Source organism: Carya illinoinensis, chromosome 1 (assembly GCF_018687715.1).
Source record: "Carya illinoinensis cultivar Pawnee chromosome 1, C.illinoinensisPawnee_v1, whole genome shotgun sequence".
Classification (NCBI taxonomy): Eukaryota; Viridiplantae; Streptophyta; class Magnoliopsida; order Fagales; family Juglandaceae; genus Carya; species Carya illinoinensis.
This window is the reverse complement of record NC_056752.1, coordinates 47,479,890-47,499,907: the sequence shown is the minus strand read 5'-3', so window position 1 is coordinate 47,499,907 and position 20,018 is coordinate 47,479,890. Positions and strand designations below refer to the sequence as shown.

Below are 20,018 nucleotides of genomic sequence, written 5' to 3'. Positions count from 1 at the left end.
CTAGAATTTAATCTTTTTAAAGAAATAATTATATAATAATCAGACAACTGATTAGTGTATATTGACGGGTCCATATTATATATAATAGTGAGGATGGGATACAAGTATACGTATATATATAAGGCTCGTGGCCGTAATATCGCATTGATTGATTTAAATTGAGAAAATCAATTAAATGAAATTATGATGATCATTTTAGGGCTCATGGCGAAGTTATATTTGCACATATATGTGAGTATATATTATATGTGTGATTTTCAAATTTGGAATATCGGAAGAGATTAATATTATCTATCATGATTCTCAAACGGCCCAAACACTAGGCCGGCCGGGCGGATCCGAAGGTGGCTCGATCCGGTGCCCAAAAAATTATTATTATTTTTTAATTAGAGTTTATGATGTCGATCTGTTTAATTTATTATTAGGTAGATTCCTTAAAAAATAAAATTTACAGTTTTTATTCACAAATATTTAATATTTGGTATCTATTCTTGGATCGAATATCATCATCTAGTTCTTATAAATATAAAGTACTTAAGTTTACACTTATTGGTCATGTGTTACATTAAATCACCAAATCCTCCATGACTTATAATTAAACCTAGCTAGCTAGGCTTGGTCTTTTAAGTAAAAAATAGGGAGAAAATTATATCCAAACAAGGCCATTTATAATTTACATTTTTTTATTGTATAAACAAGATGATCATCAACTATATGATTCGCAAACAACTTCTTGGTATGACTACTCCATTACTGATCCCGCCGGCATTGGTGCAAGAAGATGCTGTTGCTGTGCTATTTTTATTATAAGAAAGCTTTATATCTTGCAATCTGATCCCCTTGCATGGATTGCTTGAACTGCATATAAAATTAATGGCTATTTGCGAGGCCGATGTTCCTTTAATGTTGTTGTATGTCACTTGACTTATCTTCACGCCAGAACTCTAGAGGAGGAGGCCAGGGGGAAGAGAATGATATTAATACAACCAAAAAAGAAAAAAGAAAAATGCAACTTCTAAATTTAATTTTGAGGTGAACAAATTACTCAGCCGCTATAAATTATCTAAGTTTTATGGGTGGCGGGTACCTGATTTGGGCAACCTTTGGCGCTAGGACAGTATTTCTGATCAATGATTATAGGGTTATCGACATTCTTCATGATAATGTTACGAAAAGCGATGTTTTTCACATATCCATTGCTAGGCCTGGCCCATGATTTTATACGCACTCCATTTTGAGTTCTTGAGAAAAACGAGCTCGTTACTGTCACATTCTCTACACCACCTTCGTTTGCATATGCACCCAAACTACCAATGCTGCATCCACAAGGCAAAAATGATCCATAAGAGAAATAATACCATCATTTTGGCCTTTTTTTTTAATTTTTTTTTTTAACATTTTCAAAGGTTCGCACAATTATTTCACAGGCTAGCTTGCTAGCTAGGATGCTGAAACTAGGTAGTTGCTGACCCTATCTGTGTGCTTATTTCGTTCTCATTTATATGTTATTTACTTGCCTATAAATTTCATTGCACGTACAATATTGAATATTACCTTATTCCATGTCCAGGGCCGCAGGCAACACGCTCAATCCACAAGTTTTTAGAGCCCTCGCCGATGGAGATGCAATCATCTCCGGTAATTATGGTGCTCGAACTAATCGTGACCCCAGTTGAGGATTGCACGTGTATGCCGTCGGTGTTGGGGCTCGAGCTGGGGGCTCTAATCTTCAAGTTTCGAAGAACAACATAGTTACAATGATAAAGAGAAATATGGATTGTTTGGCTGTTGATTGATGTCAAGCCGCTCACCACGACGTTGCTAGACCACAGGAACGATATTGACTGAAATGCAAACACCATTAAGATATATGGTGATCATTAAGGGTCAACATTAATATTAAACACGTTGCAACAGGCTGGCAATATATTTGATTAATTCACATTCTTTATAGTACTGCTGGAATTAGCAATACTGATCATACTTAATTCGTATTCAAGCAAATAAGCGGCCATAACATACCCTGGATCCAACTGGGCAACTTCTTCCAGCTCTCCGGCAAGCCCAATAGCCAGCTCCCTTTGCATCAAGAATGCCACCAAAGACAGAAACCCTAGTGACCTTAATGAACAAAATCCAATATTCGGAATTCCCATAGCTCCAATAATCCGACGGGGCAACAAGGGTTCCAGCAAGCTTAAACACGATTCTACTCTTACACGGGCCAGTAAAAACTACTGGTTTTAACAAGAAAGTACCCAAAGGAACGTAAATCGTGGCCGGTCTAATCGAGTTGCATGCTAACCTCCATGCCTTAAGAAATGCTTGCGTCGAGTCAGTTTTCCCATCTGCTCTAGCACCAGAACTGACCACGTTGTAATATGCTGCATTCGATGAACGACTGAAGGCCATGCAGACGAGGAAGAGAATCCAAGAAAATATTGTGAGATTATAATTAGCCATCTTATAATCTCGATCATTAGGGAGATCAGAGGACGTTGATGAAAGAAGATGTGGGGTTCTGGCGATAATTTATACTAGTATTGGGTCGATTTTTTAACCAACAAAGTGCATGTTCAATCATTATAGTTTAGTACGTACGAAACAAGTCAATTAAATGTTACTCAATACACGCGTAGTCGGGTACCTCAAGTTATAGGCCGGGCATGTACGGTGGCATTGCGTTGTATTATGTCGTTTGTTTTTTCTTAGAAATGGTTTAGAATGATGCATGGCATGATGATATGCACAAGCGCGCATTAACCGTCTAAGTTATTCTTTGTGGAGCAGTAGTAGTGCTATTACTCCTGTCATTCCAATGAAAGCTGCATGCCACACCATTCATGCATATATATGCATCGTCGATATTCATGTCATTCTAATTTTCATCAGATGTATCGTACGTGATCTATATATAATATAGAATGTATGAGGCAGTACCAGTTTATGTGCATGCATGCAATCTTATATGGAAGTAGGCAAATTAATGTTGAACGCAACTCGTGAGTATTTATAACCATTTTCAGTTTTTCATTCTTTCGGACGTAGTACTGACGTTTGAGTTGGCACTTTTTAATTGGAGGTCTAACTAATGTACGTCATGCGCAAGTGAATCGCAGAGAAATTTTCCCCCATCAGGCCGTACGCGGGTACACTTTGTTAGGCTCCCAATATCACGTGTTTAGAATGGCCGGGAATGGTCGGAAAGGACAGCATGTAAATCCTTGCTGTACGTTGACAGAGGATCGATCAATAATATTGTGGCTGACAGTGGGGCAGAATATAGATTGAGTGTACGTAACAGTCGAAGCCTTAATGGAGTCATGCATGTGAAACGCATGCAGAGCGCGCAGTATTGGCGGAGAACCGGGCGGGAATATAGCGATTGAGATCGGGCAACCGCAGGGAACATTATAAACAAGCTGCGTTTAGTTTTTATGTGTTATATATACAATAAAAGGCTAGTCAATCTTGTACGTATTCGGTAACTGATGACCTCAGTGCATGCATGGTTTTGTTAAGACACACACACTGAAATGTGGTGATCACATATATTATATATCTATACATCATGAGTTAGCTGCACATGAACGTCATTTCAATAGCATTATATATGTTTTTAACGGAAAACAGATGATCGAGTATATATAATGATCATCCAGAACCAATTAGTACCGTTATTCTTTATGGAATATCGATCCTAGAATATTAACATAATCTAAAATATTGTTAAGTTACTTTATACAGAAAGGATAATACTAGTCCCATCGCTGGTAGCTCCTGTAGGGAGTTTATTTTTATTTTTTATTTTTTATTTTGTGATTAATGAATTATTTTTTTAGGCTATGTTTGGATATTAATCTAAGTTGAGTTAAACTGGGTTCTTTATGAATAGTAGTGAGTTAATTAAGTTAGTGGAGAGAGTTATATGAGACCCATCTAAAATGAGTTTAAATATGTTTAGATGTTAATATGAGTTTAATACTATTTATGAAAAATTGAAAAAAGGTTGTAAGTCCTACTTATAAAGATGTGTTGAATTGAAAAAGGTTTTGAGTCTTACATGTAAGGAAGTTTTGAGTTGAGATGAGTTTAATAATTTGAGAATTGAGTGTTTGGATATTGATTTAATTTAAAATTAGACTGAACTGAGTTGAACTCAATTAAGTTCAACAATCAAACCGGGCGTGAATTTAAAAAAAAAAATTTTAAATATTAAAAAAATACATATAAAAAAAAGTATAAAAAAAAAAAATACAAAAAGTAACTAACGGTACCTCCAATTCCCAATGGGAGCTGGGAGTGGTGGCTGGATTGCCACCTACAAAAATTACGTATTTCAACTACATTAATGCACATTCTCGATTCTAAACAATTACACGTAACGAATGTATTAATTAGGATAATATAATTTAGAATAACAACGACATTTTTCGTTAGTTTGGAAATTTAACTCTTGCTATACTGTACAGCATGATCACGTAGGAATGCATGCATGCATGGTAGTTAAACCCGACAATTCGTTCGCATGCATGGGTGGCGGGGGTTCTACATTACCAACCATTAATCCTCTCTCTTTTATTCGATATATACCTTTTCTTTTGCATCAATCTGGTCATAAAACCTGTCAAGAAGTCCAATTAAAGATTTTGGCGACTAGTTTGCTAGCTAGCAACATATTTAAAGGTAAGCCCAGAAGTTATTATCAAATTAAAAAAATAAAAAGGTAAGCCCAGAAGTACTGACCAAGCCCAGCTTGGCTGGGTACAGTAATGGTTCACCTAATTATTAACTATCCTGTCTATTCCAGGCCTGGGTGAAGCCCAACCATTATATAGGAGCTAGCTTAACCAAGCTCTGGCTAAGCTCTTGTTTTTATATTCTAATTAGTTATCCTAACATTTCATTAAGCAATTAGTGGATTCATCATGAAGAAAATAATACGAATGACCACATGTAGTGAAAGCTGGGTACGTTGGTCCGCAATTAAAGGAAATCCCTCATCACATGATCGAGTTGCTTAATTTGATTAATTACTTGGAAATATTACTAGCCATGGACGTCCTAGTATAGTTTAATCTAGTTAGTGTGAAAATTGACTACAGATCATATTAAAATCAGGTTGATAATCAGCTAGGGTCCCAATTACCTTGACCCCAAAGTCATCTTCTTTCGGCGGTACATAAAATTTCATGCATATGGACCTAATTAATTAACCACTACTCACTACAAGAATATTTAGAATTTGCGGCATTAAAAATAGTTGCCATTGTAAGTACAAAACGTCGGAGATTACTTACCGCAGCATTTATATACTGCCGCTTGATGGACGGGAAAGAAATGTGGCCTTTGCATTAAGCCGTCGTTTCCCTGTATAATGCTGATAAATATCCAATATTTGCAGCACAAATATTCGCAGCCTTTATCTGCTGAATGTGCCGACAATACTAGTAATTTGGGGAGTCAAAATATGCCGCTGTTATTTATCTGCTGCAAATCCATTATGTAGCTGATGCCCAGAAAATTTCGCCGGTGATTGGCCAAAAACAGAGGCGACGTTTACAACAAATGCTGGCCTACTGCTTTATAGGCAACGTTGATTTATTGCCGCAGTAATTGAGGTGCTTACGTTGCACCAAGTTAAAGGCGACATTAACTATGCCTGCTGACTTTACTGCACAGTAGCCACAATTTCTACTTTTTGGAAATCTATACACTTTTTGCATTGCTTTTGTTTGCTGCCATATGTCCTCCAAAATGCCGCCCTTCCTTAAATTCATGAGTTTATATATATATAAACTGCAAGCAAGTTTCGTCAACCACATAAAACGCCGTTTAACGTCCTTTTTTTTTTTTTTTTTTTTTTTTTTTTTAATTTGTATTATTGCATATACTGATCCTTTGGACATTTTCTTTCACAGTTAGTTTGTCTAAAATCCCATTGGCCTAAATATATATATATATATTAAAAAAATAGTATAAAATATTTACTAGTAGTGATCTATAGTGGGCATACAGGTGGTACTTAATTAATACCCATTTCCTGCATATAAAAATATACAATTTCTTCAACAATATATAGTTACTAATGCAGTTTATCCAAATTGATGATGTAAACTTTTAGTTCTTATCATAATGTCTCCTGTATGTAACAATGTCCTAGTTATAATAATTGAGCTGCCAGCAACTAATTGGACATATAAATTAGGAGATTGCCTACTTTACATGAAAACAAAACCCCCCTAAAGCACACATCACACGTATATCCACTATAGTAGCAATGATTCAAGTAGAAATTCATATATATTCAACTTCATTGCAGCACTTCACATAGTTTAAAGGTCAATAATCTCAAAATATACCAAGACATGGATTCAACTTGCAGATATTACCACACTAGAAATGGTGTTGCCCAACAAGCCAAAGCATTAATCCATGCTATTTCAAATATACCAACTAAACTCCAAATAATCTATGAGTAAACTGGAAATGTCAAACCCACTATCCATTTACAAGAAATTTTGACTTTGGGAGATTGGGTATGAAAACTTCAACTTCATACCAGCTTAACCTTAACTTGTAATCATTGATTGTGTTGAGGGTGAGGTGGGAGACTCCCACTACTTGTTGGCATCTTTATAATCAACACTCCAGACTGTGTTTGTTTTGTTCAATGCATACTATATCCCCATTAGATCCAAAAATATGGTTGAGGCTATCTACACCAGTAAATTTATAATCTCTTTCTGCACTTCATCTTTTACCACACATGCTGGAGCATGGTTTCCATCAACCCCACTGGTGTGCCATTTTACTCATCAGTTGGTACCTTTAATCTGTGCATTAGTGAAACTAATTAAACTTATATCAGTAACAGCACACAATGTTTGACTAATATGCATTTTTAAACATATAGACAACATTCGCTAGGGAACACTCTTTCATGACTCTGCAATTTAATTATAATGTTTATTCAGATTTTCTTTTCAATATTGTTTACCTTGAGAGATAGGGCTAAGAAGTAATTCAGAATCAGTTTGTTAATTGTTGACATAGCCTTTGCAATTCTCTTAACAGATTCTAAGATATTTTCACATTCCTAAGCAAACCTTACACCCGCTTTAGAAATTTAGGAGAATAACTACAACTCTCCTACTAGTAATCTAGCATGCATCGGATGCTAGATTAGTTATATTGGATTCTATACATGCATCATATTAAAAGTCCCTACACTAAACCATTAATTTCAAGTTAATATACTTAAATCAACTTATGTGACAAAGATAGCAAAAGTGTAGACAATTTATTTCTTTAGGACAAGCATGATTTTGTCTTTGATAATAAGTTATAGTAGAAATCCTAAGTCTAAGGGAACCTCCCTTAATGGGGTATATTAGAGCCATGTATTTTTTCATTTTTTGCACACAAATGAATCTAGCATACGAACATACTATGGTCATCTCATTTCCAGCTCAAAACAATAAATTCTGCAGCCTTCTAGCTGCCCCACAATAATGCCAGTCATCAATTCAATTGTAATTCCTAACAGCCCCATAAGATTTTATTTAACTTCTAAAGGTAATTGTAAACTTCTAATGTTGCCACCAATCATTAAACATTGAAATTAACCAATATGTGCAAGACATATATTACCTGCAGATTCCAACTTTTGCTGTCCATGAGAATATTTTAAGGACTAGCTTTGTGTACTATTTGGAAAATTTTGCCATCCAACTTCTGATTTTTCAAGAGCAGAGTGTGTGGTTCAGCAGCTCCTCACCTACACCCTCCTATTAACTTCATTTAGAACCTGTGATTACAATATCTAGTAAGTAAATATGCATATCTGTCCAGAACATACCGGGCCATTTAAAAATTATAACTAACTTGTAAAGCAACTAACCTTATGTAGTGCACATTAACACCACCATCTTGTCCATCTATAGATCCGTTAATAATATACATTTGAACAAATTTAGCTTTTGTCCTGGGACATGGGTTATATATTCCTGCAGTCTAAAGGTATACAAAAAGACATAATGGATGTCCACGATGCACTTAAACTATTATCTGGTCTCCCCCCCCTTCTCATTTAGTTAGCTCCCCAAAAAACTTATATTCAGTGTGTAGACTCTCACACCACTAACCCAAATAAGCAAATCAACCTTACTGCCAAAAAATTCCAGATTTTTACCTGCCACCTAACTACCAAAAATTCCCAAAACAGGGACATCCACAAGCTGCATCCAGCTCATGGAGTTGACCAAGGAGTGGGTGAGATTGAATCTGAGGAAGCCGGCTCCTCAGATTCTGATGCTGGCTGCCTCTGCTTTTCAGAATATGGTTGCCGCTGTGATTCAGCCCACGGCTGCCTCTGTGATTCAGCCCACGGCCCCCTCTGTGATTCAGCCCACGGCTGCCTCGCAATTTGAGTCCACGGCTGCCTCTGCTGCATTTCTGAGCACAGCTGCCTTTCCGACATTAAGGACATCAATAATTTCTCTGTTTGACGTTGCTTCTCCATCATCTTCTTCTCAGATTCACGTTGCCTCTCCATCATCTTCCTCATATCTTCCCGTACAGCCTCTAGTTCATCCTTGTGAGTTTGAGCATCTTTCTTGTGTCGTTCTACCAATTCCGCATACTCCTTATCTCGTATACGATCATGTACTCTTCTAGAGTCTGGAATTACCATTTCTCCTAACCCTCGTGCATATCCTGCTCTTTGACCAAGTACCGACCTAAATATTTCTGATGCTGCTTCATCCGTCCGTTTTTCAGGCTCTAATGCATCCATTTTGCTGGTCATCTTGTTCTGTAACAAGAAACAAACAGGCATAAGTATATACATTATATTCCCATATTCACGGTAACACCATTAGTTCTCAATAAGTATACCAGATATGAAACACTTTAGGTCCATCTCTAAAAATCGTAATGTTACTCACATAATTATGCTCCGTTGCTGGGGTCACAAACTTCTCTTTCTTCTTTGACCACCGAGTGTGTCGATAGAAGTCCACTACGTTGGTTCCGTGTACTCGCTAGATAGTTGTGGCATGAAAATTGTTCTGAAATTAGTAACACACATAACAAAAACTGTACAGAATATTATGTTTAACTACACAATCTAGCCACACATAATAATAGCTGAAATTACATGTGTTGATATCAAAAAACATAATGAATATTCTATGTGACAAAGATAGGCAACTTCAGGCCTTGCTACAGATAAATTGCCAGGCAAATTAGCTATCACATTTGCACAAAAACCTTTTATGCAAATGTCGATATATGACCGCTAAACTTCCCTATTACTGCAGGTCATACATGTTAGGTTTATCTTTTTATATAAAACCCACTGAACTGGTCATAACTGTTGTTTACACAATTTCACCTTCGATACAACCATCAACATGAAAATCAGTTTATAGAAGAGATAAGGAATATCAAGTGTGAGCTAAATGCTAAGGATGCAAATAAAGTTCCAGATATGATTATCGAGTCCAGACCTATGCAACTAAGATGAATGAAAATTAAATTTGGATGTACATGATAATCAATGGATTGATATAAAGAAAACTAGATGCTGAATTCCTGCATAACTATTGATAGGAAAACTTGCAACTCAGGACCAAAAACAAAAGTCAGCATTTTTCTCATTCATGATCAATAAATGTGATTTATTAATTCAATCAACGGAATAAATATTACAAAGCTATTGCCATCCAACTAACTTATATAAATCGTTTACCTTTTCCTCAAGTACCCTAACAAATGACTTGCACCCAGATGTATGATTAACGTCGAGTTTCTTGCGACTTTCTTTATTTCTAGCTGACATTTTCTGCCATGATAATGCCAATGTTAGTTATATTCTTAGAGTGAATATGCATGAGAATATAACTTATGTCCAAACTCAACATATACATGTATAGATTCATGTATTAATTTTAATGGATACCTTGAAGGAATCACTTCCCCATCTCTCACAAAGTTTAGTCCATACTATTGGGTTGACCATACTAGTCTCGGAAGCCAATGCCTCCTCATGAGTGGCAAACTTCATATACTTCTTGTGCAATTCATGGTGATAAGCGTTAAACCGCTTACGTAGGGCTTTCCAAACAGCCATTTGATGATTGTGTTTCTCCCAATCCAATTCAAAGTCACCCTACACACTTGAGTTTGTTAATAACATACTTGCATTTCTATATTCATCAACGAGACTTAATATGTAGGTATAAGCTGTCTTACCCGGATGCGCTCCATCAACTCATCCTTCTCGGGCTTGGGTACATCCGTCCACCTTGCATGACTCATGTCTGCATGGTGTTTCAATATCCATGTTATTCTTGTTGTGAACATACCGGCATTAGAACAACATGGAGCCATCTCCCCATCATTGATCTTCAAATGTATTAGCCCGTGCTTACGAAGCTTCTCAAACTCAGTGCATTTGGCTGGGCCACGTCCACGTTTCTTCTGTGTTGGGGCGGGTACCGATACTCTTACATCCTCCATGGCAGCATCCCCTAAATAACCAGCATTTAGATTTTGCAACCAATATTGCAAACTTGTAAACTTATCTTAAGTCGCAGCCAATTAATGTAAACCATTATAACAAAGCTAGTAAATACTCATCATTTTTATTACCGTTATCGCCATCTGTAATCCCTGGTCTCGGGATCAAATAAGGACGAGAAGCCTCTTCTTCTATAGTTGGAGATTCTGTAAGAAGATTAAAGGTTGGTCCCACAACTTGCTCTGGGGTGCATTCCCTCAAGATTGCATCACGTTTTCTGCATGGAAATCCAGGGGGTCCGCTTCGTATAGGACGCCATCCCCTTCCTCTCCCCCATCCTCGGACACTTTGCCCCATTTGTCCACCTGAGTAAATGATTTTGTGAACAATTATTAAAACGATGGTTCGGCCAGCTTAACAATTGTTAACGTAAAATTCTTCAAACACCCACTCATACAACAATTGGTAAATCTATTGGTATGGAAGAAAAATCAATACCAATAGAAGAAATTGTACCTTCTTCATCCATGTTGGTCCTCATTTGCCTCACTTTCCTTGCAAATTTGTGGCCTTAAGTCAGCGTGAGGCCAGTAACCGTATGTATGTGAAAGTGTTTGTCGATAATCTCAATCTGAACTTTTTGTGACCGGCTGTCCTACACTAGAGAAACATTAGTTTTATATTGTGCAGCCGATGTCATATTTATTCAAATGTCAATGTAAGCAATTTTAAACCATGAGGCTAGGTACACACATGGCTTCTCTCAATTTAAAGTCTTGCCTCACACATGGCACATATGCACACATTTTTCACCATCTTCATTTTGTATGCTTAGTAATCATGTTGTTGTTGGTGTAAAAGTTTGATTTCATGTAAAAAAAATTACCAGTCCAAAATTAATGACCAGAACTACCAATTCAGAGAATAGTAGTTCATTTTCATGCATTCCAACTTAAAACACAGGCAGTCAAAAAACAGCACACCAATTGGAAGTTTAAATGCATATAATGCACTTTATGTAATGAGAAATACATACCCTTTAATCTTTCAACTAATTAATTGCAAATAGACTTCCTACATGGAAGGTAGTGGAATTGCATTGGGAACTAAGCAATTGGAGCTGTCAAGATGATTTTTTTTTTTGCTAAATTTAAAATTTTTTTTTATTATTTTTTTTTATGGTCTGTAATGGACAGAATAAGTTCCAAAATAAATTATTTGGAACTGGAGTTAGAAACAACATTAATTCTTCTCAACTAACTACCTTACTGTGGGCTTCACTTAAGGTAGTTTTCCACATGCATATCACACATATACAACCATGCATGCAGATTTTGAGGAAATGATGTAAAATCATCCATGTGCATTTTCTAACCTAATAGAGCTTATCCCAACTAAATAAGCTCTAGAAAGTTCAGAAAAAGATAAAAAAACTGATTCAGGCAAACCCATCAATACAGTTGTACTGTCTGGACTAAGAAGGAAGAATATCAGATTAAAGCTCTGTAAGAAATCAGCATGAATCCACGTGTGATACATACCTTTAACTAGACTTTAAGTCCTCAATGCAAGAAAGAGAGGAATATACCTGTGGATGAGCCAACTCACCCACCAACTTTCCCAGGTAGCAGTGCAAAATCACCCAGCAACTCTTTCGGGCATGCTACTCTTATGGTGCATCTTGATGATTGCTGAAAGGAATTTTCAGAAAGTAAGGTATTGTTGACCTCTAATAAGCTAGAACCACTTCATTGCTTTTGCTGGAGTGGCCAGGCTTGTAGTGGGAGATTTCCTTTCTTGCTGGAATATCCAAGATGTCAGTGAGCTTGTAAAACTGGAGATATTGCATGCAGATAACAGAGCTGGGCGTATTTTACCTTTTAAACTTTCTGACTTCTTTATGGGATGGGTGCAAATCACTTCAGCTGTGTATGTAAATTACATTTATACCCTTAAAAGCAGTAAAGATATACAAGTCTCCCGCCTTTGATATGCGCCTCTTTTCTATTTTCCCTCTTTTGTAGTACATTTTCCCCCCAACCATTTTTAAATGTTTAAATAATCTATTCTGAATTTTACTCAAAACCATTTTCAGTAATTATATAAAAATCTAAACTTGACCATCTATAGATCCGTTATAGCAATGGAATCTGCATAAATATGAAGTATTTTATTAAAACTTATTTATCCACGTTCTAGTTGAAATTTTGGTACCAAGTGTAATAGAAAAAATTAATATGACACAACTTAAGGTGAAAAAGATCAATTTGATCACTTTATAAAATACAACACCATGGCAAAGTCCAAAGTTGCATTGGTGTGTTTGAAAATTCAGCATATTGTCCAATTTGTGATATGATGCCAAAAAACCATTTAAAATATCCACTGGCACACCATAACCTGTTCTGAATTTCAGGCAAATCTGAAAGTAATTATATAGAAATTTAAAGTTGACCATTTTCTATGTAATTGTGGAATCTGCATTAATATGAAGTATTTTATTAAAACTTAATTATCCATGTTCTAGTTACACTTTTGGTACCAAGTGTAATAGAAATTGTAATATGACACAAATTAAGTTGAAAAAGTTCTTGAACGATCACTTTATAAAAGACAACACCATGGCAAAGTCCTAAAATGTAATGGTGTGTTTGAAAATTCTGATCTAGACCAATTTATCCATTATGCCAAAAATATTTTATAAAATGGTTGGCACACCATGGATGGTACATCAATATATTTAACATTTCTGCACTCCTAAAATGCTTAATATATAGCTGTTTATATATACCATGGGGGCAACCTGCTTCTAATCTCAACCATCATATTCAATATCTACTAATAAATACGTCCAGTTAATTGCACCATGATTGGATGCTTTCAGTAATTTTGTAACATTCATTCTTGCTGCTTTGTTATAATGACAATCAACAATCTTATGATGCTATATACCAGTAAGTATTAATTTTATATCCGTAAATATTATGTCCTCTTATTAGATAGGTTGCGCAATCATTGAGTCATTTATGTATTCTAACTAAGATAGGCACTATTTTCAGATTTTGGGAGGGGGGAGGGGCAGCAAATTGGAAATTTTTGTTTTTGTTAGATTCAAACTAGACGTTATAATTTCTGGACGGAGGGCTCCCACCAGCATCACCAAATTGTCCCCAACACATATGAGGCACAACCACTTTGATGCCTAGTTGTGGCCTGCATAAACATCTAAGCATTAATATAGTGGTAGATTAATTCACTGGAATACACAAACATAAAGAACAATTACCACATTGGAAGACGTAGCCAACTAGGTTCAAGATTGACTAAGATTTCCTACTCCAGCATTTTTCCAACGTCACTGCACATGAATAAATAAATCTTGCATGCATCAGTTAAGACACACTCGCAACTAAACACATATCTTAATTCAATATCTTAATTGTTATACACCTATGTATTTGATACATATTTGACTGAAGACAAGATGCTCCCTGTAACTTTCATTAGAGTCAGATTATTACAAAAGTTCAATCAAAGCATTATCACTAAATAAGTCTACTCTGAGACTTATTCGGACTCTGTCGTAAAACCATGCTCCTCAGAACCTTCCTCGTCACCAGTAGCATCACTTGATGTAGAGCCAAGTTCGGCATCGTTGATAAAATCTTCAAGTCTTGCGTTATCTATACAACCTGCTTCTCGTGCATCAACACGCCTGGGTTCAATATCATTCCTACTCAATGGAGTTGGGACAAGCACATCATGACCCTGGACAGGTGTGTAATGATGCGATGATTCATTCTCTTGATAGGCATCAGCGTCACTTGACGCATTCACATCTTTTTCTTCTGCCACCATTTCTATTGGTGGAATATCGTATACATTCCTATTGGTGAATTTCTGCACTACATGCCAATTACCTTTGACACGTACATCTTTTATGTAAAAGCATTGGGATGCCTGGCATGCTAGGACAAAGGGTTCGTCCTTATACCAAGTCCGGTCCATGTTGACACTGACTAAATGATCATCCACTCGTACCCCTCTTCTTCGATCTCCAACATCAAACCATTCACATCTGAATAGGTACACGCGTCGCCATCCCATGTAGTGTATCTCCAAGATGTCATGAATCACACCATAAAAGTCAACATTATTAGATTGATTGTCACCAGTTACAAAGACTCCTGAATTTTGTGTACGTCTTCTGACTTCACGCCGCTTTGTGTGGAACCGTTTTCCACTTATAATACAACCAGCGTATGATGCAACCCAACTTTCGGGACCACAGGCTAGTGCATATAAATCAGCTGACACATCAAGTGGATTGAGGTTACGTTGGCCTATAACCTGTTACAATATTGGATTAATTGTAAGAGAAAGAGAACCAGTTCCATAGTGATTGAGTACAAGTTCAAGGAAATTGTAAGTGTGACAAAAATATCCATAGGCACAGAAGAAACGTTACACGCGTCTTGAACCATAGTTCGAAGTCCTTCTTATGTGTGCGATCAACTGCAGTAGGGTTCGTCCGCTGACACATTTCATGATGTTCTCTGCACACCAAGTCACGATGTGCACAAATTGGTAAAATCAGGTTGTGGATAATATGCACTGGCATTGTAGGTAGTGGTAAAGATCAGCAGAGAGTAAATAATAAACATAGATAATAGGTGTACATACTGTAGGTAGTGGGCTATCTCTGTGCAGTTGTTAAGCACGTACCACCGGGCTGAAGCAAGGAGTTCATGCTCTAAAGGGATATTAGAGGCAACTCCCAAAGGACGGACTTTCTGGTTGAAAATGGCAAAGCCATCCATTGTCTCCGCTTCTGAACCGTCAACATTCCGATCCGCTCGATTGAACTTCGTCTCAACATCTTCTAGGTACATTGAGCAAAATGTCAAGCATTCGAGGTGAATGTAGGCCTCTGCAATTGAACCTTCTGGCCGAGCTTTATTCTTAACATACCGTTTGAACTTGCCCAGGTATCTTTCAAATGGGTACATCCACCTATATTGCACTGGACCACCCAATATTGCCTCACGGGGCAGATGGACAGTGAGGTGGACCATAACATCGAAAAATGCAGGAGGAAAAATCATCTCCAGTTTGCACAAGATGAGTACAATATCATTTTCCAGTTGGTATAGGCGATTTCTATCAAGTGTTCGTGAACACAACTCCTTAAAGAAACTGCTAAGCTCAGTCAATGCCAGGGAAATGTCATTTCTTAAGTACCCGCCAACTGCTATAGGAAGTAGTTGTTGCAGAAATACATGATTATCATGGCTTTTCAACCCAGAGATTTTGCAGTCACGCACAGAAACACATCGCGAGATGTTTGCAGCAAACCCATCGGGGAATTTTACATCCACCAACCACTCACAAAATTTAGTCCTCTCAACACCTTGCAATGTATAAGAAGCATGTGGCAATGTAACCCTTTCTCCTTCGCGCTTCAAATGTAATTCTTTTCTTACACCCAAGATCTCAAGGTCACGTCGTGCATTAATAGTATCTTTTGTTTTTCCAGGAATGTTCATTAAAGTGCCAAAGATGTTATCAGTAATATTCTTCTCAATATGCATAACATCAAGATTGTGCCGCAACATCAATGTTGACCAGTAGGGTAACTTGAAGAAAATGCTGCTCTTCGTCCAGTTCAACTCATCAGCCCTTCGCTTTCTCTTTCGACGAGATTTACCAAATTGGAGATCATCGAGCATATATAGTTGACTTAATATATCTGAACCTGATAACACCTGTGGTGGCAGTCGGTGATCTTCTTTACCGTTGAACAAATTCTTTCGGCGTCTCCAAATGTGGTCTAGCGGTAAGAACCGACGGTGTCCCATATAGCTATGCTTTCGACCATACTTCAACCATGTTGAGTCTGTATCTGCGTTGCATGGTGGACATGCTAGTTTTCCTTTGGTTGACCACCCGGAAAGATTCCCCAGGGCTGGAAAGTCATTTATTGTCCATAATAATGCTGCATGCAACATGAATGTTGACGCTGTGGATGCATCATGCGTAGCTATCCCATGTTCCCAAAGTTCAAGCAACTCATCGATCAACGGTTGCAAGTAAACATCAATATCATTCCCTGGTGATTTCGGCCCTGGAATGATGACAGATGTCATGAAGAATTGGTCTTTCATGCATAGCCACGGAGGCAAGTTATACGGTACGAGAATAACTGGCCATATGCTATAAGGTTTAGCCAAATTGTTAAAGGGGTTAAAGCCATCACTAGCTAGACCGAGTCTAACATTTCGAGAATCCTCTGCAAACCATGCATGGTCTTTATCGAAATTATTCCAAGAGACTGAGTCGGCTGGGTGCCTCATAATTGTCTCATCTGAAGCTCGTTTCTCTTTATGCCATCGCATATCAGTTGCTATCTTTGCAGACATATATAGCCGTTGCAGTCTAGGTTTCAACGGGAAATGCCGTAAAACCTTCTGAGGGAGAACTCGTGTCCCATGTGTATTTGACATCCACCGTGAAGCATTACATATAGGGCACACATTCTTATCAGCATTTTCCTTCCAAAATAATATGCAATCGTTGGGACATGCATGGATTTTGTGGTACTTGAACCCTAGCCCCCGCTCTAATGACCTTGACTCCTCATATGACTGTGGCAAATCAGCATCAGGAAAGGCAGACTTCAATAAGTCGAGGAGCATGTTGAATGATTTGATTGACCAATGACCAATGGTCTTTATATGTAGCAGCTTTACAACAAACGACAACTTTGAAAATTTTGTACATCCGGGATAAAGTGGACGACGAGCATTATCAAGTAGTTGTGCAAAGGAAGACATAGGGATGTGTTCAGCCATGGGTGGTTGAGTAGGCCCCGACGTGCTGTCGTGGGGCGGGTCGAAGAATGTACTCACCCGCACATCGTCTAACAGCTGGTCGATGTCATCGATGTAATCGTCCCCACCATTATAATCTAACTCATCATCAGATCCAATATTAAAATGTTGTGTCTCCTCCTCCCCATGAAATATCCACTGTGTATAACTTGGATTAATCCCGGTTATGAACAAATGACTCTGCACTTCAGGGAAAGATAGCCACAGATTATTACAGCATATGCGGCATGGACACCGTATGCGGTTTTGGCCCCTTGCATGGTTTCGTGCAAGTAATAGGAATTGGTTAACTCCTTCGGCATATGCAGGTGACATCAGTCTATCGCTCTCGTGCATCCAACTTTTGTCCATCTAGAATTTAGTATAAACAGCCTTAATGTTAGGGAACAAAATTAAAATGTCCCTAACTAGTTAGCTACGCAGAGTGCACAAGGAACATTGTGTATGGAAAGCCTTTAAATGGGAAAAGGTTTTCAAATCCATCAACTAATATAAAAGTGATGCAACTTCTTGAGCTGAAGAAATTAATATGAATTGCATCCATGCACAATAGGCATAGTGGAATGTAGTGGAATGTCGGTCTTGGTTGAGGCATAAACTAGTTGAGGCATATGATCAGACAGCAAATCGCTTAGACACGTTATTCAGAACTTATAAGCTACTAGGAAATTATTGAAGTTATGTGGGTACTAAGCTGAGTCCAATTTAAAATGCATGTAGTTGGTAGACATTATACGAACTCTTTCAGATGGCCTAAATCATGGTGTAATTATTAATGCCAACACTCCAGAAAATGTATAGGTGGCTAAGGTATTTGGCATTGGCCAAAATGTAGGGCAGTACTAGATCATTGAAAACTGTACCACTCAAATAAAGTCTTGATTTTTATTTAAATGCACACCGTTATTTCCACTCCCACGAATACAAGCGAGGGGCTTGAAAAACGGTACAAAGAGATATGCCCCAGTTACTGCAGGTCCAATGACCTCTTGATTTTGTATTCTAATAATGTAAAACCAAGGAATTTTGTGAACCATCACTAAAGCTAACAAGATGCAAAAAGGTTCACAAAGAAATCTTAGAGTGCGGTCAAGTAGTTTGGGGAAAAGATCAGATAAGGCTGACTTGACCATTTTCAGAACACCTGCAGGAAGGAACTTATATTCATGTTTATCAACCAGCAAGGGCATTCAACTAATTGAGCTGGATGGTCAACTAAAATGTTCTTCATTTTGATCGAACTAGATTAAATGATTTTTTTTATGATTGTTCAACATAATCTAGTAAACCTAGTATGTAGCTGAATTATACAGTCCTAGTTAAGTTCAAAAATGCACAGAAACACTGCTGCAACATGGTTACCAAGGTGCAAGAGAGAGTTTGAAACGCGAGTAAAAACAAACATAAATGTTCTTACAGTTCCAATCAGTAATACAGCAGATGATTTCAAATGATGACCAGTCCAATATAAGCCCACACTGGGGCTGTTGTTCAAGATAGTTCAGCCCAACTTCATATCAAGTAGGAGCTGCAGTGGAAACTGGTGAAGTAAATATAGGGGTCAATGTCAGATTGTTATGTAGCAAATGTTAAATCCACATAATAAAGACATATAAATCTAAAGGAATGACGAAAAATAAGAACTAAGATCATCTCAAAAAGGAATAATAACTATAAGGATCAGTACAAAAAGCTGGCCAACATGTGAAGCTGGGAGATAGACAATACTTCTTCCTCAGTCAAAACAAAATCACCAATGCAAAATGATGGCTATTACAGTGAAGCATGTAATGTATATCACTCAACAGAAAAAGCAAAAACAGAATAGAATATAATGTTATCCTTTTCGATGGAGTAAGTACATTTATTAATGTAAAGGGGTATAAGATCATTATGCACATAACTAACTTGTATTTAATGTTATTCTTCAAATTTCATAGATTCAAAGTTACTCTATAGTTAATATACTTATATCATTTTTCTTGCAAACTGAACCTTCACTCTGCCTATAGTTTTTTCCTATATTCAGAAACTAATTAAAGGTGGGTGAAGTAAATAAGTAATCACACCACCAATTCCAATAGTCAGAAGCTCACCTCTGCCAAAGATATGATTAAATCTAGGGTGATGAGCTTTGGGCTAATAGCTGAATAGACAAAGTGTTAAAGGAGACAGATATTAGAGGCAAAGTCCAAGGCTTTCACGTTGCCTCTATCTTCAAACTCTACCATTCCTATATTTATGGACCCTAGCTATTCCAATCTGCCATAACTAGTGTGACTCATGAATGTATATCCAGTAGTACAGAACTAAATTAAAGTTGGATGTTTGGGGGCAATAAAACACTGTTTTATTTACTATAACCTTTGCATGCATATGCCATTTTTGATGTCATGAGGATGGCCGTTTCTCCAGCCTTGCTAGTGTACAAGAAACACACTGAGGACTAACCTTACCTTGTATAGAAATGCTATAAGAAAACATCACTTGGAGCTGCCAGGCTTGTACACAATTGTAATTATGTTCTGATCATGATGATCATTAGGATTTACTCAATATTGATCATGCATCATGTTTGGGTTGGTTCAATTTTCTCTGTATTT

General features: G+C 37.3%; 4 protein-coding genes across 11 annotated transcripts in view; all 4 read right to left on the bottom strand.

The window, feature by feature from the left end:
• Positions 1 to 710: 710 nt before the first annotated feature.
• LOC122300627 (polygalacturonase-like) lies at positions 711 to 2,463 on the bottom strand. Its single transcript, XM_043111422.1, has 4 exons — positions 2,023 to 2,463; positions 1,555 to 1,844; positions 1,088 to 1,316; positions 711 to 944 (listed from the first exon to the last, which is right to left on the bottom strand). Exons 1-4 carry the CDS (start codon positions 2,461 to 2,463, stop codon positions 711 to 713), a joined length of 1,194 nt encoding a protein of 397 aa, XP_042967356.1.
• A 3,861-nt stretch (positions 2,464 to 6,324) lies between these two features.
• The window catches only part of LOC122278640, a 20,358-nt gene continuing 6,664 nt past the window's right edge, over positions 6,325 to 20,018 (bottom strand). For 3 of the 7 annotated variants that reach the window (XM_043088837.1, XM_043088824.1, XM_043088846.1), the window contains 13 exons: positions 18,833 to 18,955; positions 13,812 to 13,883; positions 12,403 to 13,738; positions 12,067 to 12,325; positions 11,042 to 11,185; positions 10,657 to 10,890; positions 10,258 to 10,535; positions 9,965 to 10,174; positions 9,755 to 9,847; positions 8,949 to 9,044; positions 7,904 to 8,815; positions 7,654 to 7,810; positions 6,325 to 6,852 (listed from right to left, as the gene is read on the bottom strand). In XM_043088837.1, the coding sequence (XP_042944771.1) occupies positions 8,252 to 8,815; positions 8,949 to 9,044; positions 9,755 to 9,847; positions 9,965 to 10,174; positions 10,258 to 10,535; positions 10,657 to 10,890; positions 11,042 to 11,066 (1,500 nt within the window). In that variant the 5' untranslated portion in view covers positions 11,067 to 11,185; positions 12,067 to 12,325; positions 12,403 to 13,738; positions 13,812 to 13,883; positions 18,833 to 18,955 and the 3' untranslated portion in view covers positions 6,325 to 6,852; positions 7,654 to 7,810; positions 7,904 to 8,251. Of the gene's footprint in view, positions 6,853 to 7,653; positions 7,811 to 7,903; positions 8,816 to 8,948; positions 9,045 to 9,754; positions 9,848 to 9,964; positions 10,175 to 10,257; positions 10,536 to 10,656; positions 10,891 to 11,041; positions 11,186 to 12,066; positions 13,739 to 13,811; positions 13,884 to 18,832; positions 18,956 to 20,018 lie in introns of all 7 variants that reach the window. The other 4 variants (XM_043088827.1, XM_043088832.1, XM_043088842.1 and 1 more) reach the window with 4 other exon arrangements.
• On the bottom strand, positions 13,936 to 15,574 carry LOC122278674. 2 transcript variants are annotated; one of them, XM_043088863.1, is made up of 3 exons: positions 15,251 to 15,574; positions 14,994 to 15,081; positions 13,936 to 14,875 (listed from the first exon to the last, which is right to left on the bottom strand). In XM_043088863.1, exons 2-3 carry the CDS (start codon positions 15,066 to 15,068, stop codon positions 14,093 to 14,095), a joined length of 858 nt encoding a protein of 285 aa, XP_042944797.1. In that variant the 5' UTR covers positions 15,069 to 15,081; positions 15,251 to 15,574; the 3' UTR covers positions 13,936 to 14,092. The 2 variants fall into 2 exon arrangements, with proteins under 2 accessions (XP_042944797.1, XP_042944793.1); XM_043088859.1 differs by having other exon boundaries at positions 14,994 to 15,262.
• Positions 15,627 to 17,766, bottom strand: LOC122300620. The gene is made up of 2 exons (XM_043111409.1): positions 15,767 to 17,766; positions 15,627 to 15,630 (listed from the first exon to the last, which is right to left on the bottom strand). The coding sequence occupies exons 1-2, from the start codon at positions 17,764 to 17,766 to the stop codon at positions 15,627 to 15,629; spliced, it is 2,004 nt and encodes a 667-aa protein (XP_042967343.1).

Bases quoted from the DNA above. Each gene is read 5' to 3' on its own strand.
- LOC122300627 (XM_043111422.1), bottom strand. From the start codon at position 2,463: ATGGCTAATTATAATCTCACAATATTTTCTTGGATTCTCTTCCTCGTC. The intron at 1,317-1,554 runs GTAATATTCAAT...TTGTGGATGCAG, and splicing joins GGCCCTGGACATGGAATAAG to CATTGGTAGTTTGGGTGCAT. The intron at 945-1,087 runs GTACCCGCCACC...CTCCTCCTCTAG, and splicing joins CCAAAGGTTGCCCAAATCAG to AGTTCTGGCGTGAAGATAAG.
- LOC122278674 (XM_043088859.1), bottom strand. From the start codon at position 15,146: ATGCCAGTGCATATTATCCACAACCTGATTTTACCAATTTGTGCACAT. The intron at 14,876-14,993 runs GTAACGTTTCTT...ATATTGTAACAG, and splicing joins AACTATGGTTCAAGACGCGT to GTTATAGGCCAACGTAACCT.
- LOC122300620 (XM_043111409.1), bottom strand. From the start codon at position 17,766: ATGGACAAAAGTTGGATGCACGAGAGCGATAGACTGATGTCACCTGCA.